Below are 18,546 nucleotides of genomic sequence, written 5' to 3' on the forward strand. Positions count from 1 at the left end.
TTAGTCAAATGATGGCGTCATAGCTACCAGATATATCACTACTGGGTTGATATGTAATAGGGAAACCAAGTGCACTATCCAGTGGATAGGAAGTTAACCAGCCCCACTTCAGGGGCACCCAACGACAGTTTCCTTCTAAATGCATTGAAAACACTTTGCAGGCTATCCAGAGTGCTTTTAGATCCGTAGAAATACATTCTAAGTGGCGGTATAAAGTTTGTATCTGTTAGGTCATGCTAGGGGAACTTGAGTCTTTCCGAAATTGTAAGGGCTTCAGTATTATTTTCCAGAAAATTTTTGATGCAATTTAACGTATTACGAAAGTGAGATATTTCTGATTCCTCTCGCCATCACATATTTGAATCCGAAAATTTTAGGTTTCCTTTTTTCCACGAAAAATAGCCTAACTTGGGAAGTGAGATGTGAAAATTACACTTCAGAAAATTTTCGGTTCAAATATGTGATGGCGAGAAATTTTTAGCCGTCCCCAAGCTACGGAAAATTCTAGGCAAGCAGGATTTACTTCTCCGAACAGATATTTTACAGAAAAAAGTCGTTGGGTGCCCCTGCCAGTTGTTCAAAAGGGGAATAACGCTATCCACTAAATTTTAAAGACTCTGTCCAGTGGATAGTGCTATCCCATGTTTGAACAACCAGGGCCTGGTGGATAGCGTTATCTACCTTCTAAACAACGGGGCCAGTTGTTGTCAGGTTCTCCCTTAAGGGTATGTGAAACATTGCCTCTCTTAGATTAGATAAGAAATACACGAAACAGGTGATGGAAAGTTTATGCAATTGAATAACCATTGTGCCAGAAAAATAAAAAATCAAGAAAATAATCATAATAGAATTATTACAATAACTAATACGATCCACAAGGCACATTTTAATTCAGCTTTTTCATAGATAAGCTTGACAGCGAGTTTGGAAATTGGACATTTCAAAGAAGATTTTTTTATTATTTACAGCTGAGTCTGGAAAAAGCTTGACAACTGTACTCATATTCTAATGAATGCAAACATAAAATAACATTTTGACAGGAAGTCTGGATAAACTAAACATTCAAGGGAGCCTTTTTATAAACAACATTTTGGTTATCCACTAAGGAAAAATCACAAGGAAAAGCGTTTAATCCTGCTTAAGAGAAAAAGGAATTGCCTTAAATTAACATTGAACTCTGAATGAAAGCTTTGATGTTGGTCATAAATAATACTTACATACATTCAACATGGAGCTAACTGTTTGGCAAGCCTGAATGTGTGGTACAAGTATGTTTTAACATCTTGGAAGATCCTTTATAACCCTTTAAATACTAATATTTAAATTCAACTTCACATTCCTTGTTCCTAAACATTTCCTCTAAAAATGAAAAAATTGTTGAATTATCAATAACATTTATCTTCTGTGATCATGTCCTTAATACTCATGACCACACTGCTCTATAAAGCATTGATATTACAAGGCGAAATTTCATTTCGATCACTATTAGGGATTTAAAACAAGTTTACAGAACAACTCAGACACTGGCAACCACATAATAAAAGGCCTTTAGTTTTGACATCTTAAAGACAAACATGAACAAAAATACAAAAATAACGTTGTTGTTATTTTATTTTATAAGAGAACCAATGTTATTTTTTGGTGCTACCAAAACCAGAGAATCCCATGGTAGCAGCCAGATCTGGATCAATATCTCCATCATCCACAGCAGTCTTCTGTTTCTTTTCTTTGCGTGCAATCTTTCTATGTTGCCTCCTCTGCTCTTCCTTTAGATAAAAACAATGAGGAGAAATAATATTAATGTTTTTGTAATTGCGTAGAAGTACATGTTGAAAAAGTGTCCGTGATAATATCCACATGAAAATTCTCCTGAACAATCTAAATAGATTTCTTTAATAAAATAAGTTGAGAGAATTTGATTAAAGATCAAAGCATCTTCTCTTTGTTGATAATTTTATCACTTCTCATAGCTTTTCACTCAAGATGATGTATGGAGTATTCTTAGGAGATATTTGAGGTTGGACGCTCTTGGGCCTTAAAGCGTTTTAAAATATTTTCTTCTAACAGTTGTGAGAATTTTTTTTTTGAACAGCTGGCACCTTGATAGTCTAGATCAGATAACAGGCCCCGGTTGTTCAAACGTTGGATAGCGCTATCCACCGGATAAATCACTATCCAGCGGATAAGTATTACGAAAATCAATTACGCTATCCGCTGGATAGTGATTTATCCGGTGGATAGCGCTATCTGACGTTTGAACAACCGGGGCCAGATGTATATATGTTGTGGTTCACATTTTATTTCCTTTGCTTTAGGGTATAGCAGTGTCTGATAATGAGTTTGAAACAAAGAAGATAATGATTGATTGAACCAAGCATAAAATGACACTTAAACCAAGCAGCCTTGCTATATAAGTAGCTAATACGGAATATGCAATAGGATATCTAGCTTCTAACTGGCCAGAGGAAGGCCAGTGAAACACATACATGTATACAGAATCATAATGTAATGATACAGAAATTTCTATTTCATTGATGTCATGTATTTACTGTAATTTAAAACTTATCCTTTCATTGTTTGGTGAACATCTAATTCCCTGTAAACTGAGCACCTTAATAACAGGCACAGATCCACACCCGCTTCCACCCTTTTATGGAAATCGGTCAGATTTTTCATGATTAATATATTTTAAAAGAAACAAAAAACTTCCCAACTTGAAACCTGGAAAGTAGTTTGGACAGTCAGTAAATATCCTTTATGAATGACTCAGAAACCCAGGAAAAGGGACTTTGGGGGGTTAACATCCAAAAAATTTCCCAGGGAGCACACCCCCGGACAACCCCTAGTAGCTTGTGCTTTCGGCACTCATTTAGTGGATTGGTCAGTATTTATTCTACAATACTTGTAAGAAATCTTGAGTGTTCACTTGCGTGCGTTTCCCCTTCCCCAATGTTGATTTGGGTGCTACAATCGTCTCAGTGCTCCAATGTATGCATGGCTCAACATAGGGGAAGGAGAGGGGCACAAGTGAGCTGAGAACAAAGGTGTGAATAATGAATTTAAGAAATTTTCGAGACAATTCAAGAGAAACAGTTTCTGTTTCAAAGATTGTTGACGAGTATTGTAGATCGGCACCTGATAAAATACTTAAGTTTTTTTGTTACTCAATCCAACCTGCTTGCCTCAACTAGGAATTCAAGGGAAGTTCTACTTTGATTGTTTCTTTTATACATTACAGTCAAGCCAGGTCAAGTGTACCCCCCAAGATTTCATTACCGAGGGTAATGAATTTATTATTCGAAAGTTGAATTCATTGGTCCTTGTAGATTTCAGATTCATCTCTGTATTCTTGCATGCCTAATGAGCGTGAATTCACACACGAGGCAGTTAGGAAATTTCTAACAGCTCAGTTTTCTGAATTTGATGTAAATGTCTTCTAAGAAATTTCACCCATTCAAAGATTTTCAATCTGTCCAAATACAGAGAAGTTCTTGTAACATATTCACTGCTCATTACACATGCAGAAATGCCGAATTGAATTTGACACCAATTACAGGAACAACTAACAAATTCATTTCTTTTCTTAAATAATCAAGTCATTAATAGAATCTTGGAGGGTACGCTTGACCTGTCTTGACTGTAATAATTGTTACCGTTTTCTGAAAATGATACTAGCTTTTCAGCATAAAACATCTTTGAAGATGACATTAGTCCAGACTGTGATTTGTTCTTTACCAGAACCCCTTTTAAACAGACTGTGAAGTATGGAGTATAAACAATAAACCATGTTAATAATGCAATTTACTGGCACCATTCTATCTTTATTATTCAAACTATTCAGGGCTCAAAGTTTAAATTTGAGTTTAGGAGCACTTGTGCTACCAGATGTAAATTTTTAGGCCCACTGCCAAAATTTTAGGCGTACAGCTGAAAATTTTAGGAGCACAGCTTATAATTGTGAAAGGTTTGAACCCAGGAGTCATTTCACAAGTAGGTTGAGTTTGATCGTCCGGGTGAACGTAGTGCTGAATAGGACTGTTGTTGTTAACAGTGACTGACGTTTCAACAACCTATGCGGTAGTCACCTTCAGAGTCAAAGTGAGTTGTATCACGTCAGTTGATAGTATTATACTCTGGTTATTGAACTGATTGGTCAATTACATTGCGATGTTATTGGTCGTCTGTCAGTTAAGCCATGTTATTGGCTATGAAGACTCATAATCAGTAATTGGTGCGTTTCGATTTGTTTATTGTCACAGTTAAACAGTCGTCTATTGTTAGTCAAATTAATAGTTCTCCAGTCGTTCTCTCGTAGTTAGTTTTGCTTGATCTCGTCAATAAGTCCTTTGTATGGCGCTGGTAACTGTTGGCTACGATTCAGTGGCGTTTGTTCTAAGTTAGTAAACCAACTTTCTAAAGTAAGTCGTTGATGGTAGTCTGTAGAATACGTAATACATGTTGCAGAGTCCCAGTCAATTTGATGTTTCGTCTGTAAATGGTGTTCAGTAATGTGATTGTTGCCATCACCATTCCTCGTCGCTCGTTTGTGTTTGGTCAGTCGTGTGCTAAGGTTTCTGCCAGTTTCACCAATGTAAGTAGCCTAGCAGTCGCAGCATTTGATCTTGTATACTAAACGCCCCGTTTTTATTTGATTCCCCTTAAAACTGAACTTTTGACATGATTGTCCATTGCGCAAAAAGCACGTCTTTCGTTAGTAGCATAATTGCATGTGTCAGCGGCATTTATTACAAAATGGAAGAATCTGGGATGGAGTAAAACATCGAAACAAAAATGAACATTCGAGTTCATGGAATTCACTGGGAGAAAAGATGAGATGAATCAAACATACACAGATGAAAGGAAAACAAGGTAACTTATCATTGAGAGCCTGGTTGTGCTATTTCTATCTTACTTTTACTTTCATTGCTTGAACCTACTGTTCAGCGTCTTTCTAGTTCAAGTACGTAAGTATGGTCGGAAGCAAGTCAGTTGCACTATGCTTTGGATTTTATGGTGCACAGGTGTCATTACACATGAGTTTTTAGGCACGTAAACTAAAAATCCAGTTGCATATGCGACCAGTTGGTTGTTAACTTTGAGCCCTGACTATTTCAGTGCTTACGATTGAGACACTTGTAATGTATATATGACCCACAGAAATGATAGCATCAACAGCGAGTGTTCATGCTTCTGCAGCAAACGTGAGCATAACAACCTTGTTCCCTGTGTTCTTTTACAAGGTGGGGTGAGTTACTACTCACTTAAAGTGCACTTCAGCAACAATGACAATATGCTGTTTTGACTTTGACAGCTACATGTACACACCTGAGTGAATGACAAATTTGCATATTGCAGCCCATCAGAACAACTGGCAGATACCCTTTGGGTATCCACAAGTTAAAAACATCTTCTCTTTACTACAATTAGGTAAGTCATTTTGTCATTTCGCCATTTCGAGTTTTAAACATGCCCAGTGCAAGACTACACAGTCTATTTTTCAGTGATGTTTCTAAGTGGACTTCTGTTCTTCAACCACGATTTTCGATCCTGACAAACCCAACATTAGTTAGCTCTCTATATCTTACCTCTTCCCGCAAAATAGCCATTCTCTCCTCCAGATCATACTCCTTTTCCTTTTTCTGCTTTTCTTCTTCTCTCTTTCTCTTATTCATCTCAAAACGTTTTTTGACTTGATCAAGAGAAGACCGTTCCACTCTCATAGACATACCCAGATTTCGCTGATGTTTTTTGCCATTAATATGGTCGAGAAAATTCACAGAATCTTTGACAACACAGTCACAGACATTGCAGTAATATCCTCCAGTGTGTGAAAGCGGCGTTGTTTTGGTTATCACCACCGATTTTCCGAGGTTGGCTTCAAGATCTACATCATAACCTCTACGTTTTAGAAGTTCTCTTTTCACCGGGGCAGATGGACGCCGTTTAGAACTCGAATCATCCTCGTCGTCAGAATCATCCAGCGCTCGTTCTTTAGCTTTCCTTTCATACTCTTCTCTGTCCCATGTCCTTCTGAAGTTATCATTTTTCCCGCTTGTGCCTGCCATGTCGAAAATAACGACAATAAAACTCTCAAAACAGAACTTTCTTTCGGGAATGGGAGAAAGTAAGAATAAAATCGCCCAGGCGTTCCACTTTTGGACAATGAGCCTTATTTGGCGAAGGCCAATAAGAAGGATCCTAAGAACAAAAGCAATTGTTTTTATCCATATTTGGGAGGAATTGTTCTCCATATTTGGAAGTGTAGCGCAGTCCACTCAGGGTGTGACGTTGAGGCCAAGGTCCTCGTGCGACTTACGTGAATCGCGCCATCTTTGTTCTTGGCAGCAACGGCTTCAAGAAGCTTGTGTTTTCCTCTCGCCTTCCGGTCAGGAGAAAGCACTAGTCGATTTTTTATATGACGTGCCCGCCGAATTGGGGCTTTAAAAACTGTTTGATGCTTGTTAGAAGTTACAAGATATTAACAAAGGTGAGAAATTGGTTTGTTGTCCCGTTTTTAGTGCACGTTTTGTTTGGATTCGTGCGTGATTGATCGGATGATTGAGTTCTTCGGATGTTCGTGTCGCTAGTCGGGACAGTTTAACCCGAATTCACGTTTTTTAAATATTTTCCCACGGCAAATTTTGTCAAAAATACGATTAAGTGATTCACGAGGTTTTCCACTCTATAACAACAGGTAAAATATTGAAAGGGAATGAAACGTGTTATCAAACGTGTCAAGAAGCTTTTCTATGGCGATGTTTTTGTTGACTTAAAACCAATTTTCCTTTCCATGCGGAATTATACTTCGTGTTCCACACAAAACGCTACTTCATTTACTGTTTGGCTTTGAAAAAAGTCCAACTTTGCGCGAAAACTTGAAACATGGATTTCGCGGTCTTTTTGACAGGTACCTGATGCGGCTTTCCTTCTGTATGGTGTGAGCGTACCAACCTGATTTCGGCTCGGCATCGGTCACGCTGGCTCTAATAGCCGTCATTTCTACCTTTCAACTTCAGAGTGGATAAATTTTATTGTTTTTAGTAGATTGAGTCTTGAAAATTATGAGAAATCGTGCGAGAATAGGTTTCGTGAGTTACAGGAAATGTATTGTGCAAGAGAAATGGATGGTTTGTTGACGAAGGACCCATATTGTTTGCTTTATCTTATGTCCGTCGCGTCGCTCACAGCGGTGCAGGTCTAACATTCAGCTTTCTTCAAGACTTAAATTTGTTGTTTTTGCCGTTCACAGGAACGTCGATGGCTGGCCCAGGACGTTTTGTCGACATAAATCGAGCCACGACCGAAGAACTTGAGAGTTTAAGTGGAGTGGGAAGAACAATAGCGAAGAGTATTGTGGAAGTACGAACTGCCTTGGGCGGTTTTTCGAGTATCGAAGACTTGAAAGTTATCCAAGGAATCGGAAAAATTTTCTTTGATGTCAACAAAAATGGCTTGTGTTGTACACCGACGTCATCCGTTACCAGACGCGAGACAAGGGGCTCTGCTAAAGCAAAAACTGGAAGGCCCTCGTTAAATAGAAGGTGTTCTCCTACACGGACGTCAAGTAAGGGACAAAGCACACCAAAAGGAAATGGTGGCGAATCTGCTAAACGGAAACTTTCATGTAGCAGTAGTCATCAGCTTGATGACGAAGAAAGTGAGAAAACATCACCAGAAAAGAAATTTTGTACCCCAGCCCACAAGAGACTGCTAAAACTCCTTCCCCTTAGAAATTATGGGACAATTAAGACTGCAACACCTCTGATGAGTCCTGTTGACAGCCGCCGCAGACACATGTCATTCTGCGGCCATTCCCCAGCAGGACTGGAGGAATGGTTGCGCACATTTCACCAGTGGTCAGTGGAGGAGCGGAAGTACGCTCTTGATGAAATCATTGAGACATGTGAACCTGCAATTGTGAGGCATATTATGGGTACAATTGAACCAAGGTTTCAGCGGGACTTCATATCTCTGTTACCAAGAGAACTCGCTTTGTACGTCCTGTCATTTTTGGAACCCAAGGACTTGCTGCGTGCTGCTCAAACCTGCAAATGTTGGCAAACTCTTTGTGATGACAACTTGTGAGTAGGCCCATTTTCTCATTTCTAGTTCAAGTCACCGTAAAAGAAATTGTTGACACATACAACCTGTTAACTTGGACAGACAAAATGGAAAACTTGTCCTGAACAATTCATTGTTATATTTTCATCTCTATGAAGGACCAAATCTTTATACTGAAATGTACATATTTTATAAGCACATAATAAACCAATATGTTTGGTATATGACTAGATCACATCTAAAGGATATATGAATGCAGAGCTGCAAATAACTTTCTCCTCTTAAAAGGACATGTGTCCCATTACCCAGCTATCTTTGGTCGGACAAAACAAAATTTTGGTCAAACTGCACCATGCAGTCTTGACATGTTTGACTTTAGTAAATGATATCTTTAGTTACATTGGCAAAATTATTCACTCCGATCCTGCGCTTGTACAGATAAACTAATAAATGGCAGTGCAAACCCTTATAAAATGATCCGGTTAATTTTCCAGCAGAAACTTTTGTCAAGTAATGAATAACATAATTAGATGCATTCCGACGACAGACTACCACACTGGCGCTCATGTCTTGTTTTCAATTCATAGCAAATTTTTACTGTGATGACTCTCGAAAAATAAGAACAAAAAGAAAAATCTTGAGAATGTGCTAACACAAAGTAAAATTTACTCAAGGTAGATTTTTATTCTTCCTTACCGTAAAATGATTTATAATAAAAAATTCTCTGGACATAATGTCTGAACACAGGTGGGATTTCATTGGACACAAGGAAATTTTGGTCAACCAGTGGCCAATCACCGCCTGTTATTTGCAGCCCTGTGAGTGTTTTGTGAATATATGTCTATTTCCTTGTATCATGAAGGTTATAAATCTGACCTTTCTGTGTCTTCATTTAATAGGCTTTGGAAACAGAAGTGTAAGCAAGCAAGGATAGAAGAAGAGCCACTAAATCCTGTCAAGTGTGTCCGACGCAGATCTAATGGTTCACAACAGGTCAACCAAACTACCAAAGCTTTAAATAGCCCATTTAAAAAACTTTTCATGACAAAACAACGTATTTATTGGAATTGGAGGATGGGACCATTACGCCCATCTAAAGTCCTCAAAGGACATGACGACCATGTTATTACATGTCTTCAGTTTTGTGGTAGTAGAATCGTGAGCGGTTCTGATGATGGCACACTGAAAGTGTGGTCTGCCCTATCTGGCAAGTGTCTCCGCACTCTTGTGGGGCACACAGGTGGAGTCTGGTCATCCCAACTGAGTGGTAATGTAATTGTCAGTGGCTCCACTGATCGAACACTCAAGGTTTGGAATGCAGACACTGGACAGTGCATGCATACACTGTATGGACACTCATCCACTGTGCGCTGCATGGACATGCATGATAACACTGTAGTGAGTGGCTCCAGGGATGGAACTCTAAGAGTTTGGGATACATCTTCTGGAAACTGTCTTCATGTATTAGTTGGCCATCTTGCGGCAGTGAGATGGTAAGTAGGATTATAGACATACAGTTGAACCTCCATTAAGTGGTCACCCTGTATTAAGTGACCAGTAATAAAAGTCCCGAAATAATGAGGAAAAGAATGGGGAATTAAACTGCTGCCACATTTTGGCTGTCCCAACAAGAGTTCTTCCATTGTTTTCATCAAGGGCTTGATTAGTTCTAAGTCTTTATTTTAAGAATATGATGAAAGAAAATACAGTCCGAGATAGAATGTAACTACTGATTGTGGACCAGCAATGCTGCTTCTGTCACGTATGTGTTTCAAAATAAAGCGATGTTTCTGCTAAAGATGATAAATCATTGAGTAGCCAACCTCCAATAAGTAGCCACTGGCTAGTACCCCAAGGGTGGCCGCTTTATGGAGGTTCAACCAGGGTTGTCACTAAGATTTCAAGTTGCCGGGTAAACACAACAAGTAGGCGGGGAGTCAAACGGCTAGGGATTTCCTTTGGTTCTATTTTTCTTCTATTTTCCAATAAAAGTAGCCGGGGGCCACTCTCTTAGTAGCCGGGGAAAATCCCCGGCCTCCGGCTCTTAATGACAACCCTGTTCGCCTGTAGTCATATTTATTTCTCTTCCCTTTTCTACATCAACAAGAAACAGATCATCCATTTATACTGTTTTCACTGTAAAAAATATTGTGGTAGATATCTGTGAAGTGGTTTGTATATCAAGAATTTCAACGCCCAAGTTATTTAAAAGACAATCAGCACAAAGCCAGGCATAACCACTATGCCAGCTTGTATTCTCTGTTACTGGAAACCAGGAATTGGAGCTCACTGGGCTCTGAAAAACCTGCTGCAGATAGCTAAGGTCACTGTAGACAACTGTAGCCTCTGGGTATTTTAGAGGTGTTGATTGACTGGAAAGTAATTTTTGTAGTGGTTCATTCAGAGTTCCCATGTCTAGTTTCAGTAGCTTTTTTATTTGAACTTCTTGTTGTCAGAATTACCTACATAGTAAATGCAGAGGTGAATGCTTTTAGTGGGCCTTGAAAATAGAGTCAATTAAAAGGTTTCCGTACAATAGCATGGTTGAAAAAAACTTTGAATTCCAGCTTGCTCTTTGGGCTAGCCACTCACACATTTTGCTTGCCTGGGACCACTTCTTACTCATCTTAGTTAATGATTTTGTCGGAAGATAACTTGTCCAGTTGGGCAAGTAAGCTTCAAAAGTTACTTACCCCGCAATAAAATCTATTTGTCCTGGACTACCAGGTAGGACTTTTCTTGAGCTCTGAAGAAAAGGATGAGGTTTTATGTTCATGTAAGATGATTATGCAACTTATAAATAAGATTTCACTGTTCATGTACTTTAAGAATTTTGACATGAGCATGACTTGAAAGCTGTTCTGTTATGTTTCCTAGTGTGAAGTACGATGGTAGACGTGTAGTCAGTGGAGCTTATGACTTCCTTGTAAAAGTTTGGGACCCAGAAACAGAACAGTGTATACACACTCTACAAGGGCATACCAACAGGGTCTACTCCTTACAATTTGATGGTGTGTACATTGTTAGTGGTTCACTGGACACCTCAATACGTGTATGGCACGTGGAGACTGGTCAGTGCCTTCACACCTTAATTGGACACCAGTCACTCACCAGTGGTATGGAACTTAAGAACAATACTTTGGTGTCTGGGAATGCTGATTCAACTGTCAAAATCTGGGACATCACTTCTGGTCAGTGTTTGCAAACCCTTGCAGGTCCAAATAAGCACCAGAGTGCTGTTACATGCCTGCAATTCAACAGCCGCTTTGTGATTACTAGCTCAGATGATGGCACAGTGAAAATCTGGGATTTGCGTACTGGAGAGTTTATCAGAGATCTTGTGAAGTTGGACAGTGGGGGTAGTGGTGGTGTGGTTTGGAGAGTAAAATGTGATGAAAAGAAACTTGTTTGTGCTGTGGGAAGCAGAAATGGTACAGAAGAAACCAAGCTCCTGGTCTTGGACTTTGATGTACATGATTAATATTTCATTCCTTTGAAAAATCTCTAAATAATTTTTGTGCATTACCCTGAAAGTAAGACTACCTTACAATTCACATGGTGCCTTTTTGTATAGATTTGAATATAGAGTATACTGACTTAAAAGATTTCGACTCATAAATAGCTATTGTTACTCTTTAAACTGGGTAGTTGATTTTTGGGAAGCAATAGGCACACAACAGAGTTTTCTTGTTGATCATAGTCTCTTTTGAGGAGTGGACATCAGTGTAAAAGTCACATTTGCCGTCTTGTAATAATATTGAAGCTTAGCATTCACCAACGTTGGCTACTCGTATGTATGCACACATTTGGTTTATAAAAATACTTTAACCCTAACCCTAACATTAACTCTTTTATATATCAACTAAGTTTCATCCCTTTGGTCCCAATCCCAATATGTCCCAAAATCACCTTTATAATAAATGTGTAATCATACAAATAGCAAAGTAGAAGATTTTATGGAAGGAATCTATTAGTTGAATTGGGACTCAATGGATCAAACATTAGCAAAATATATAAAGTAATGCAACAAAATTATTAGATTGCAGACATACATGATCTGTAATGTTAGATTTGTTGCTTAAGACTGCTTACAAAACAACATCAGCAAAAGCTATAGTTCATTTAGTTTGTGAATGAACTTGTTTATTATCAAGTCAATCAAGCAAGGAGAAATGCCTGCTGGCCAGGCAAATCAATTAAATTCAATTATTGTAAGAATTTGACAAATGTATCCATCAAGGACTGTACAAAAAGAGTGACCCACCTCGATGAGAAGTTACAAAAATATATATATTTTTGACAGCCTTTGAATTATCATTAGAGCAAATGTGGGATAATTTTGCTTGTGTTCACATGGTGTTATACCCTGCTGTCAGCGTGTCTTTGTATATTGTTACGGGACTTAAATGGCATTGGATATTTTGTGGTATCCTTAAGTAATTTTTCAACTTGTGTTTTTGGAACTGGCATCATTTTCAGACGATTGTAAAGTCTGTAATAAGTTATATGTTGGGTTACACATCAACGATGGAAGAAAATAAAGCTTATTTTTGTACTATCTGCAATCAACTGTAGTCATTACTGAGGTCAAAGCTACCCATTTATTTGCTTTATAAATGATGGTAAATGGACTGAGTGGAGTCCAATTCTGTATGTAACCATACAAGTGATTAACAAAATCGTGGAAGTCCAATTTGTTTAATCACGGTTATGATTGCCAACCAAATTGGACAACAAGGATTTCTGTTACCAATATATCATGACTAACAAAATTTGTAATATTTTAACCTTTTTTATAATTAAAGCACAAAATAATACCAGTTTTTTTGCAAGAAGTGGAAGAAAACCTATTCAAGTGTGCGTGCAATAGGGCATACTGTATAATAAGTAGGTAATATTATTACTTAGGCTCTATTACACTCTCCTATGATTGCTGAAATCAGTACAGCTGATAGCCAATCAGATTTGAGAATTTTGTTATAGTGATGATTAACAGTCAAATCTCCCAATACAGAAACATCTCAATGTGGGCATCTCTCTGATAGCAACAATTTGCTCATGGCAAAATCCTTAAAATGCCGAGATTCAGTTATGGCTTGCATGTAGTTGAGTCAAACTACAGGGGGTCTCCTCAGAGAATAGGTTTATTTAAGGAGAATCTACCAGATACAATTTCTGGGTTACAACATGAGCAGTTCCCTGCTGTCATAAAAGTTCCTCTTATACCCGAGTTGCGTAGTAAATACAGTGAGCATCTCTGGTATGAGGGTAGGCTCCCGGCAGACTTCCTTTGGGGTTTGTTCGTCACGCATTCGAAATGAATACGTGACGAACGAACTCCAAAGGACGTCTGCGGGGAGACTATGGTATGAGTTGTATCAAGTGAAGCTCTCCGTGGCGCTTAGGCGGGCGGGCCGGAGCGCCGCGGAGAGCTTGCTCGCAGACTACCATTGTTGTAACACTGTATTCCCAAACAAAGTGGTAGAGGCCGCCAATGAGAGGTGGTCATTCGTAAGAGATTCTTATTATCCCTTTTAGTGCTAGGAGTGACCAACATTAATTTTCTCTTAACAATAACAAAACATAATACAGAGAAATGGTTATGAGAATTGCTAAAATGGTCACTTAAAGGAAAATGCTTTGATCTTTTATCAAATTCTCACAACTAATTCTTTAAGGAAATGTATGGAGGTCAGACTGATCATGTCACTGTCACTAAAAACAATTTTGGCTGTTAAATACAGTCATCCCCAGATTTCTCAACATGTTCATAATTCCACCTTCAAAGATTAGTATAATAGCATTTTTACCAGTCCAACCTGGAAAAGTAGTAAATTTTTCCTCCTTTTATAAAGCTGGTAAGAAAATTCACATAAATTTTTACTCTTATCGATTTGTTCCGGCTCGAGGAATTCTCCACTTTAAAAACGAGAACAAAGACTGGCGCAGAGTTAACTTTCACAAATACTTGTGGCACCATTACTGGCAACGCGCTACTGAGCTACCGTAAAATTCCGAAAATAAGCCCCGTGGCTTATATTTTCAAAGACCCTTTTTGAGGGGCTTATTTTTAGAGGGGCTTATATATGGAGGGGCTTATCTAAGGAGGGAAATTTGCGTTTCCAAAATCGATTGGACTAGCCCGTATAGTTGGCGGTAAATTTACCGTTTTTGCTTTGTTTTACTTTGTATTTGGGGGCAATTTTCCAAGTACAAGCCCCGGGGGGCTTATATTTGGAGGGGCGATTTAACGGGGGGGTTTAGCTTTACCGGTTTGGGGGGCTTATATTTGGAGGGGCCTATACATGGAGGGGCTTATTTTGGGAATTTTACGGGATTGGCCAATTTGTTTTCCCTGTCCCCAGTAACAGTGCCAGAAGTCTTTGTCTTTGTCTTTGTATATAAGTTAACAACTCATACTCTTTCATAGGTTACTGTTAGCGACTAAGTGTGGCAGTGGAACTGGAAGAAGCGAAATTTTTGGCAGTTTTTGGTTGTATTCGACTGGTCGAATCAATGGGCTAAGAACATATGAAACGGTCTCTAAATGGCACGTGTATACAACCACTATATTTACACTCTAATAAACTCATCATTAAAAAACTTTTTTTTTTCATTTTGTTTCTGTAACTGTGTTCTGAAAGTCTTTCCTGGGAGGGTGGAAATCGGCGGAAAACGTTCCATTCCCCCACTCCACTCCCCTTCCCATAATAGCACCCTGAAATGAGCAGATAAAAAGAGCTCCAAACAATTCTTATGGATAAAAAATTGCGTGAAACTACGAATTTATGTGTAGAAATAATGAACAGTAAACGACAAGTATCAAGTACAAACAAGTTATAACCCCAGATGTCTTGTCATCCATTCGAGGGAGCAGGGCCTCCGCCCACACTCCCAAAAAAGAGACTTTTCATCGTCAAGTGACAGCGGCAATGTTGAATTAGTTCATTGATTCTTTTTATTTCACACTACTTACAACAGAAGTTGTCAGACATAAGTTGTAACAATTACAGACTCTCTCGAATAGTTGATTAACTAAAATAAAACAGAGTTACTGCTATATTGAATGTATGTGGTGGCCAAAGCAGCATCTTCTTTGGAGTTGGCCACTACCTACTTGATCCTACTTTAGAATAACCAAGAATAAACTGACCTTGATTAGTAGGGAATAATCATAAAACCTAAGACTAGCATAATATTAGTTAAAGAATAAGATTTGAGATAGATTTAACCATGGACTATGTATTTCAAAAATTAAGGAGAAAGAGAGTAAATAACTAAAATCAATAAATCATAAATGACAATAAAGGTAATAGCAGTTGTAAGGGAAAAGGGAACAAATAAGCTGGAAACATGAAAGCAAAATGCAAGCGAGCAGCCCGGGGGGGGGGGGGGGAATACTCCCACATATGGACTATATAGGTACGTTCCGCGGAATAGGGTATGGTTTTTGAGGTTCTCGGTCCTTAAATAGGGTATCTTTTTGGACCCTTTTGTTTCTGTGTCCCTGGTGTGGTCCTTAGATAGGGTAGCTTAATTGTATTATCTAATACTGGAGTGTGAAAACGCCCGCCTAAACGAACAGTTTTTTTAAAACTTGACGTATCCGTTTAAGTATTAACAAAATGATTTTGCAACAGAAGTTTAATAGCCGTTGAATAGGGCGTCATTTTTCGGCTTCGGGCCTTAAAAAGGATATCAGTTTTCGCTTTCTTAGTCCTTAAATAGGGTTAGGGTTCACGAACCTTCGCGGTACACCCCTATCCAAAATTCGCGGGAGTAGCCCCCCGGGCCCGGGGCAAGCAGCGAGCAGACAAACAAATAGAGCAAGGACTGAAGCATACAAGTTAACATTATTTTGATTATTAAATGAACAAATCTCATTTGATTGGCGAGAGATTAATCCCCTTCCACACGTATTCGTGTTTGTTTGAAAAAGGAGAAAACACCGTTCTGCTATCCTCGTGTGGGTGAATGAAAAATAAAGTTTTCGAAAACGATTACGTCACTGGCTCAGATACCAGTAAACGCGCATGCTCCTATCAAAGATGGTATATTGCGTTTTCGTGTGGATGGACGGGCAAAAATGATCCATACAAAAAAGGCAAGGTGAAGCGGATGTTTTTTGCTTTAAAAAAGGACGAAAACTTCTCCGTTTTCAAACAAAAAGCGTATATGTGTGGAAAGGGCCTAAACGGGCTTTGTAAAATAAAGTTTCTTACCTTGGTTTGAGCTTAGTATTTGTTTTAGCGACAAGAGGACCGTACCCCCCCCCCCCCCCCCCCAAAAAAAAAAAAAAAAAAAAAAAACTGAAGCTGAGCACTTAAAAGCAAGAGACTATAAAGGGGACAGAGAGGGCATCCCCCATAAACACCCTATTCCATAGGTAATTTGTCTGAAGTTATTTTTAACACCACAGATCTCAAGGGGGATTAGACAACAGCCAATCACATAGCGCGAATGTGTTCCGCGTGGATGACCCACGCTGAGAGCCACGCTTCCTTCACGAAATGACGCAGAACAAAATGGGGGAAGACGCGGAGAGCGATTTTGCTATTCCTCTTGTCGACGAAAACGACTACAGCGAGATTTCTGCGAAAGCTGTGTCAGCGAAACCGAAATTAAAAAAGAATCGCCCTTCCTCTCTTGTACAGAGCTAACAGTAAAGCAGGAAAATCCTTAACACACCGAATATTCTCTCAGGATCAGTTATAATTTACAGTTTGAAGTGAGCAATTTCTGGATTGATGTTTATTTTTTTCAGTCTTTATAGCGATTATTCCTACCCACTTACTTTGTCAATTGTAGGCGAACTCTCCTAAAGCTGAATTTCAAGGGACCATATTCAGGCTCAGAAAGAGAAATAAAGTTTCGTCGTTGCTTATTTACGTCCTCCATAAAACGCGAAATTAGGCATTTTCACCTCGTAGTCGTGCAAAAACGGGAAAGAAATGAACATAAAAGTGTGTTGCACGTGCGAAGTTGTTGTTTCGCTAATTAAACCTATTTTTTTTTTTGACGTTCTAGTTGTCGTCCGCGTCGTTGGATCTTAAACTGCCTAAATTGTACAAACGACCGGTTTCAATAGACTGGCGAAATTTCTCATTTTATTAAAGCACTGAGGTTACGACAACTTCGAGTTAAACTAATTTCACGGGTTGTCAAAGAGTCCAGCGATTCCTTTTTCCCAGGTGAGCGCCGACTCATTTCGCTTCAATATTCAGGAATGCTCTCGATCTTTTTACGCTTTCATTGCCTCTCGCCCGACATGTTTTCCACGGCGTTTGGTCGTGCGAAACCTCCACGAAACATCCACGCCTCGCGCGAGGTAACTTTATCCCGATTCTAAAAATAACTCGAGACGAATTACCTATGGAATATGGTGTATATGGGGGATGCCCTCTCTGTCCCCTTTATAGTCTCTTGCTTAAAAGTAAATCTTTCTCATGTTGGTCCTAACTTTTGCACGGTAAAGATTGCGTCGTATAATTCTTCATCGTCGCCATATATATAATAAATTCAGAAACAGGATTTAACAAGTACTGTCATGGAATTCTTCCATAATTTTCAACAACAAAAGGGACAGGCAATCAGTTTTCGTAGTATTTCTCAGAGTGCATACAAAATGTTTCAAAGATATCGTATTAAATCGTTAGTATGCGGGCTTCTTAATAACCAACAGTTCTCTACGAATCTATAAAAAAGGAATTTGATTCCCTGAAGCATTGGGATTTATTTTAATAAAGATGATTCTATTGTTTTTGTCATCCTCCCTTGACAACTTTCCATTCTTATACCAAAAGAACTGAACTAAAACTCTATTTTAACGTTTAAATTATGGTAATACATGCATGCTGGTTTAGTTTGAAGCATGTGGAGTAAGATTACTTCAGCCGGTTACATCTTTGCAGCCGGTGCAGTGACACCTCGCCGAATTTTGCTGTAAATAATGGAAGCCGTTGCTTTGCATGATTTCACAGCTCATCATTCCAACGAAGACGAATTACCTTTTAGGAAAGGATCAATTTTGAAGGTAAAATTCCAAATCAATCGTTCTAAAATCTACGGTTTCAATAGCTTTACTTGTTTTCGTGCTTCTCAAGAGGTCGGAGATAAACCCGATCTCATTAGAACGCGCGTAACTGATATTTTTCGTAGTAACAATTGCTTGTGCGAAATCAAAGTCTACTTTCATAATTAGAGACCTTTAGATTCTAAGACGAGTACGACTACGAGTACGAGATTTTCTCAATACTAAGTAAAGCTTGCGCGTGAACCAGCGTCATTTTGGCGGGAAAACGTGGTAGCCGTTGTCAATCTACTACGAGTTTTAGCGAGAATGTCGAAGTAGGGAGCACAAGTTATCAAATGTTAGAAGTTTTATCATTTTGCGATCGGGAGAGGGTGTAGCCTCCTTCACTAAAAGTAACAGTGCTAACTTTTCTAGTGAAAAATGGTAAAATGAAGCTTTCAGGGGAGTCCATA

At 38.8% G+C, this 18,546-nt stretch overlaps 3 protein-coding genes across 3 annotated transcripts in view; 2 read left to right on the forward strand and 1 right to left on the reverse strand.

Moving 5' to 3' along the window:
- Positions 1-873: 873 nt before the first annotated feature.
- On the reverse strand, positions 874-6,141 carry LOC140938575 (zinc finger matrin-type protein 2-like). The gene is made up of 2 exons (XM_073388067.1): positions 5,586-6,141; positions 874-1,766 (listed from the first exon to the last, which is right to left on the reverse strand). The coding sequence occupies exons 1-2, from the start codon at positions 6,063-6,065 to the stop codon at positions 1,632-1,634; spliced, it is 615 nt and encodes a 204-aa protein (XP_073244168.1). The 5' UTR covers positions 6,066-6,141; the 3' UTR covers positions 874-1,631.
- A 166-nt stretch (positions 6,142-6,307) lies between these two features.
- Positions 6,308-12,626, forward strand: LOC140936957 (F-box/WD repeat-containing protein 7-like). Its single transcript, XM_073386469.1, has 4 exons — positions 6,308-6,487; positions 7,250-8,081; positions 8,961-9,554; positions 10,939-12,626. The coding sequence occupies exons 2-4, from the start codon at positions 7,258-7,260 to the stop codon at positions 11,540-11,542; spliced, it is 2,022 nt and encodes a 673-aa protein (XP_073242570.1). The 5' UTR covers positions 6,308-6,487; positions 7,250-7,257; the 3' UTR covers positions 11,543-12,626.
- Positions 12,627-17,944: 5,318 nt separating this feature from the next.
- Positions 17,945-18,546, forward strand: part of LOC140937661 (growth factor receptor-bound protein 2-like) — a 10,117-nt gene continuing 9,515 nt past the window's right edge. Inside the window, exon 1 of the mRNA XM_073387222.1 lies at positions 17,945-18,094. Coding sequence (XP_073243323.1) covers positions 18,011-18,094 — 84 coding nt within the window. The 5' untranslated portion in view covers positions 17,945-18,010. The remainder of the gene's footprint in view (positions 18,095-18,546) is intronic.

The sequence above is a fragment of the Porites lutea genome, chromosome 5 (assembly GCF_958299795.1).
Source record: "Porites lutea chromosome 5, jaPorLute2.1, whole genome shotgun sequence".
Classification (NCBI taxonomy): domain Eukaryota; kingdom Metazoa; phylum Cnidaria; class Anthozoa; order Scleractinia; family Poritidae; genus Porites; species Porites lutea.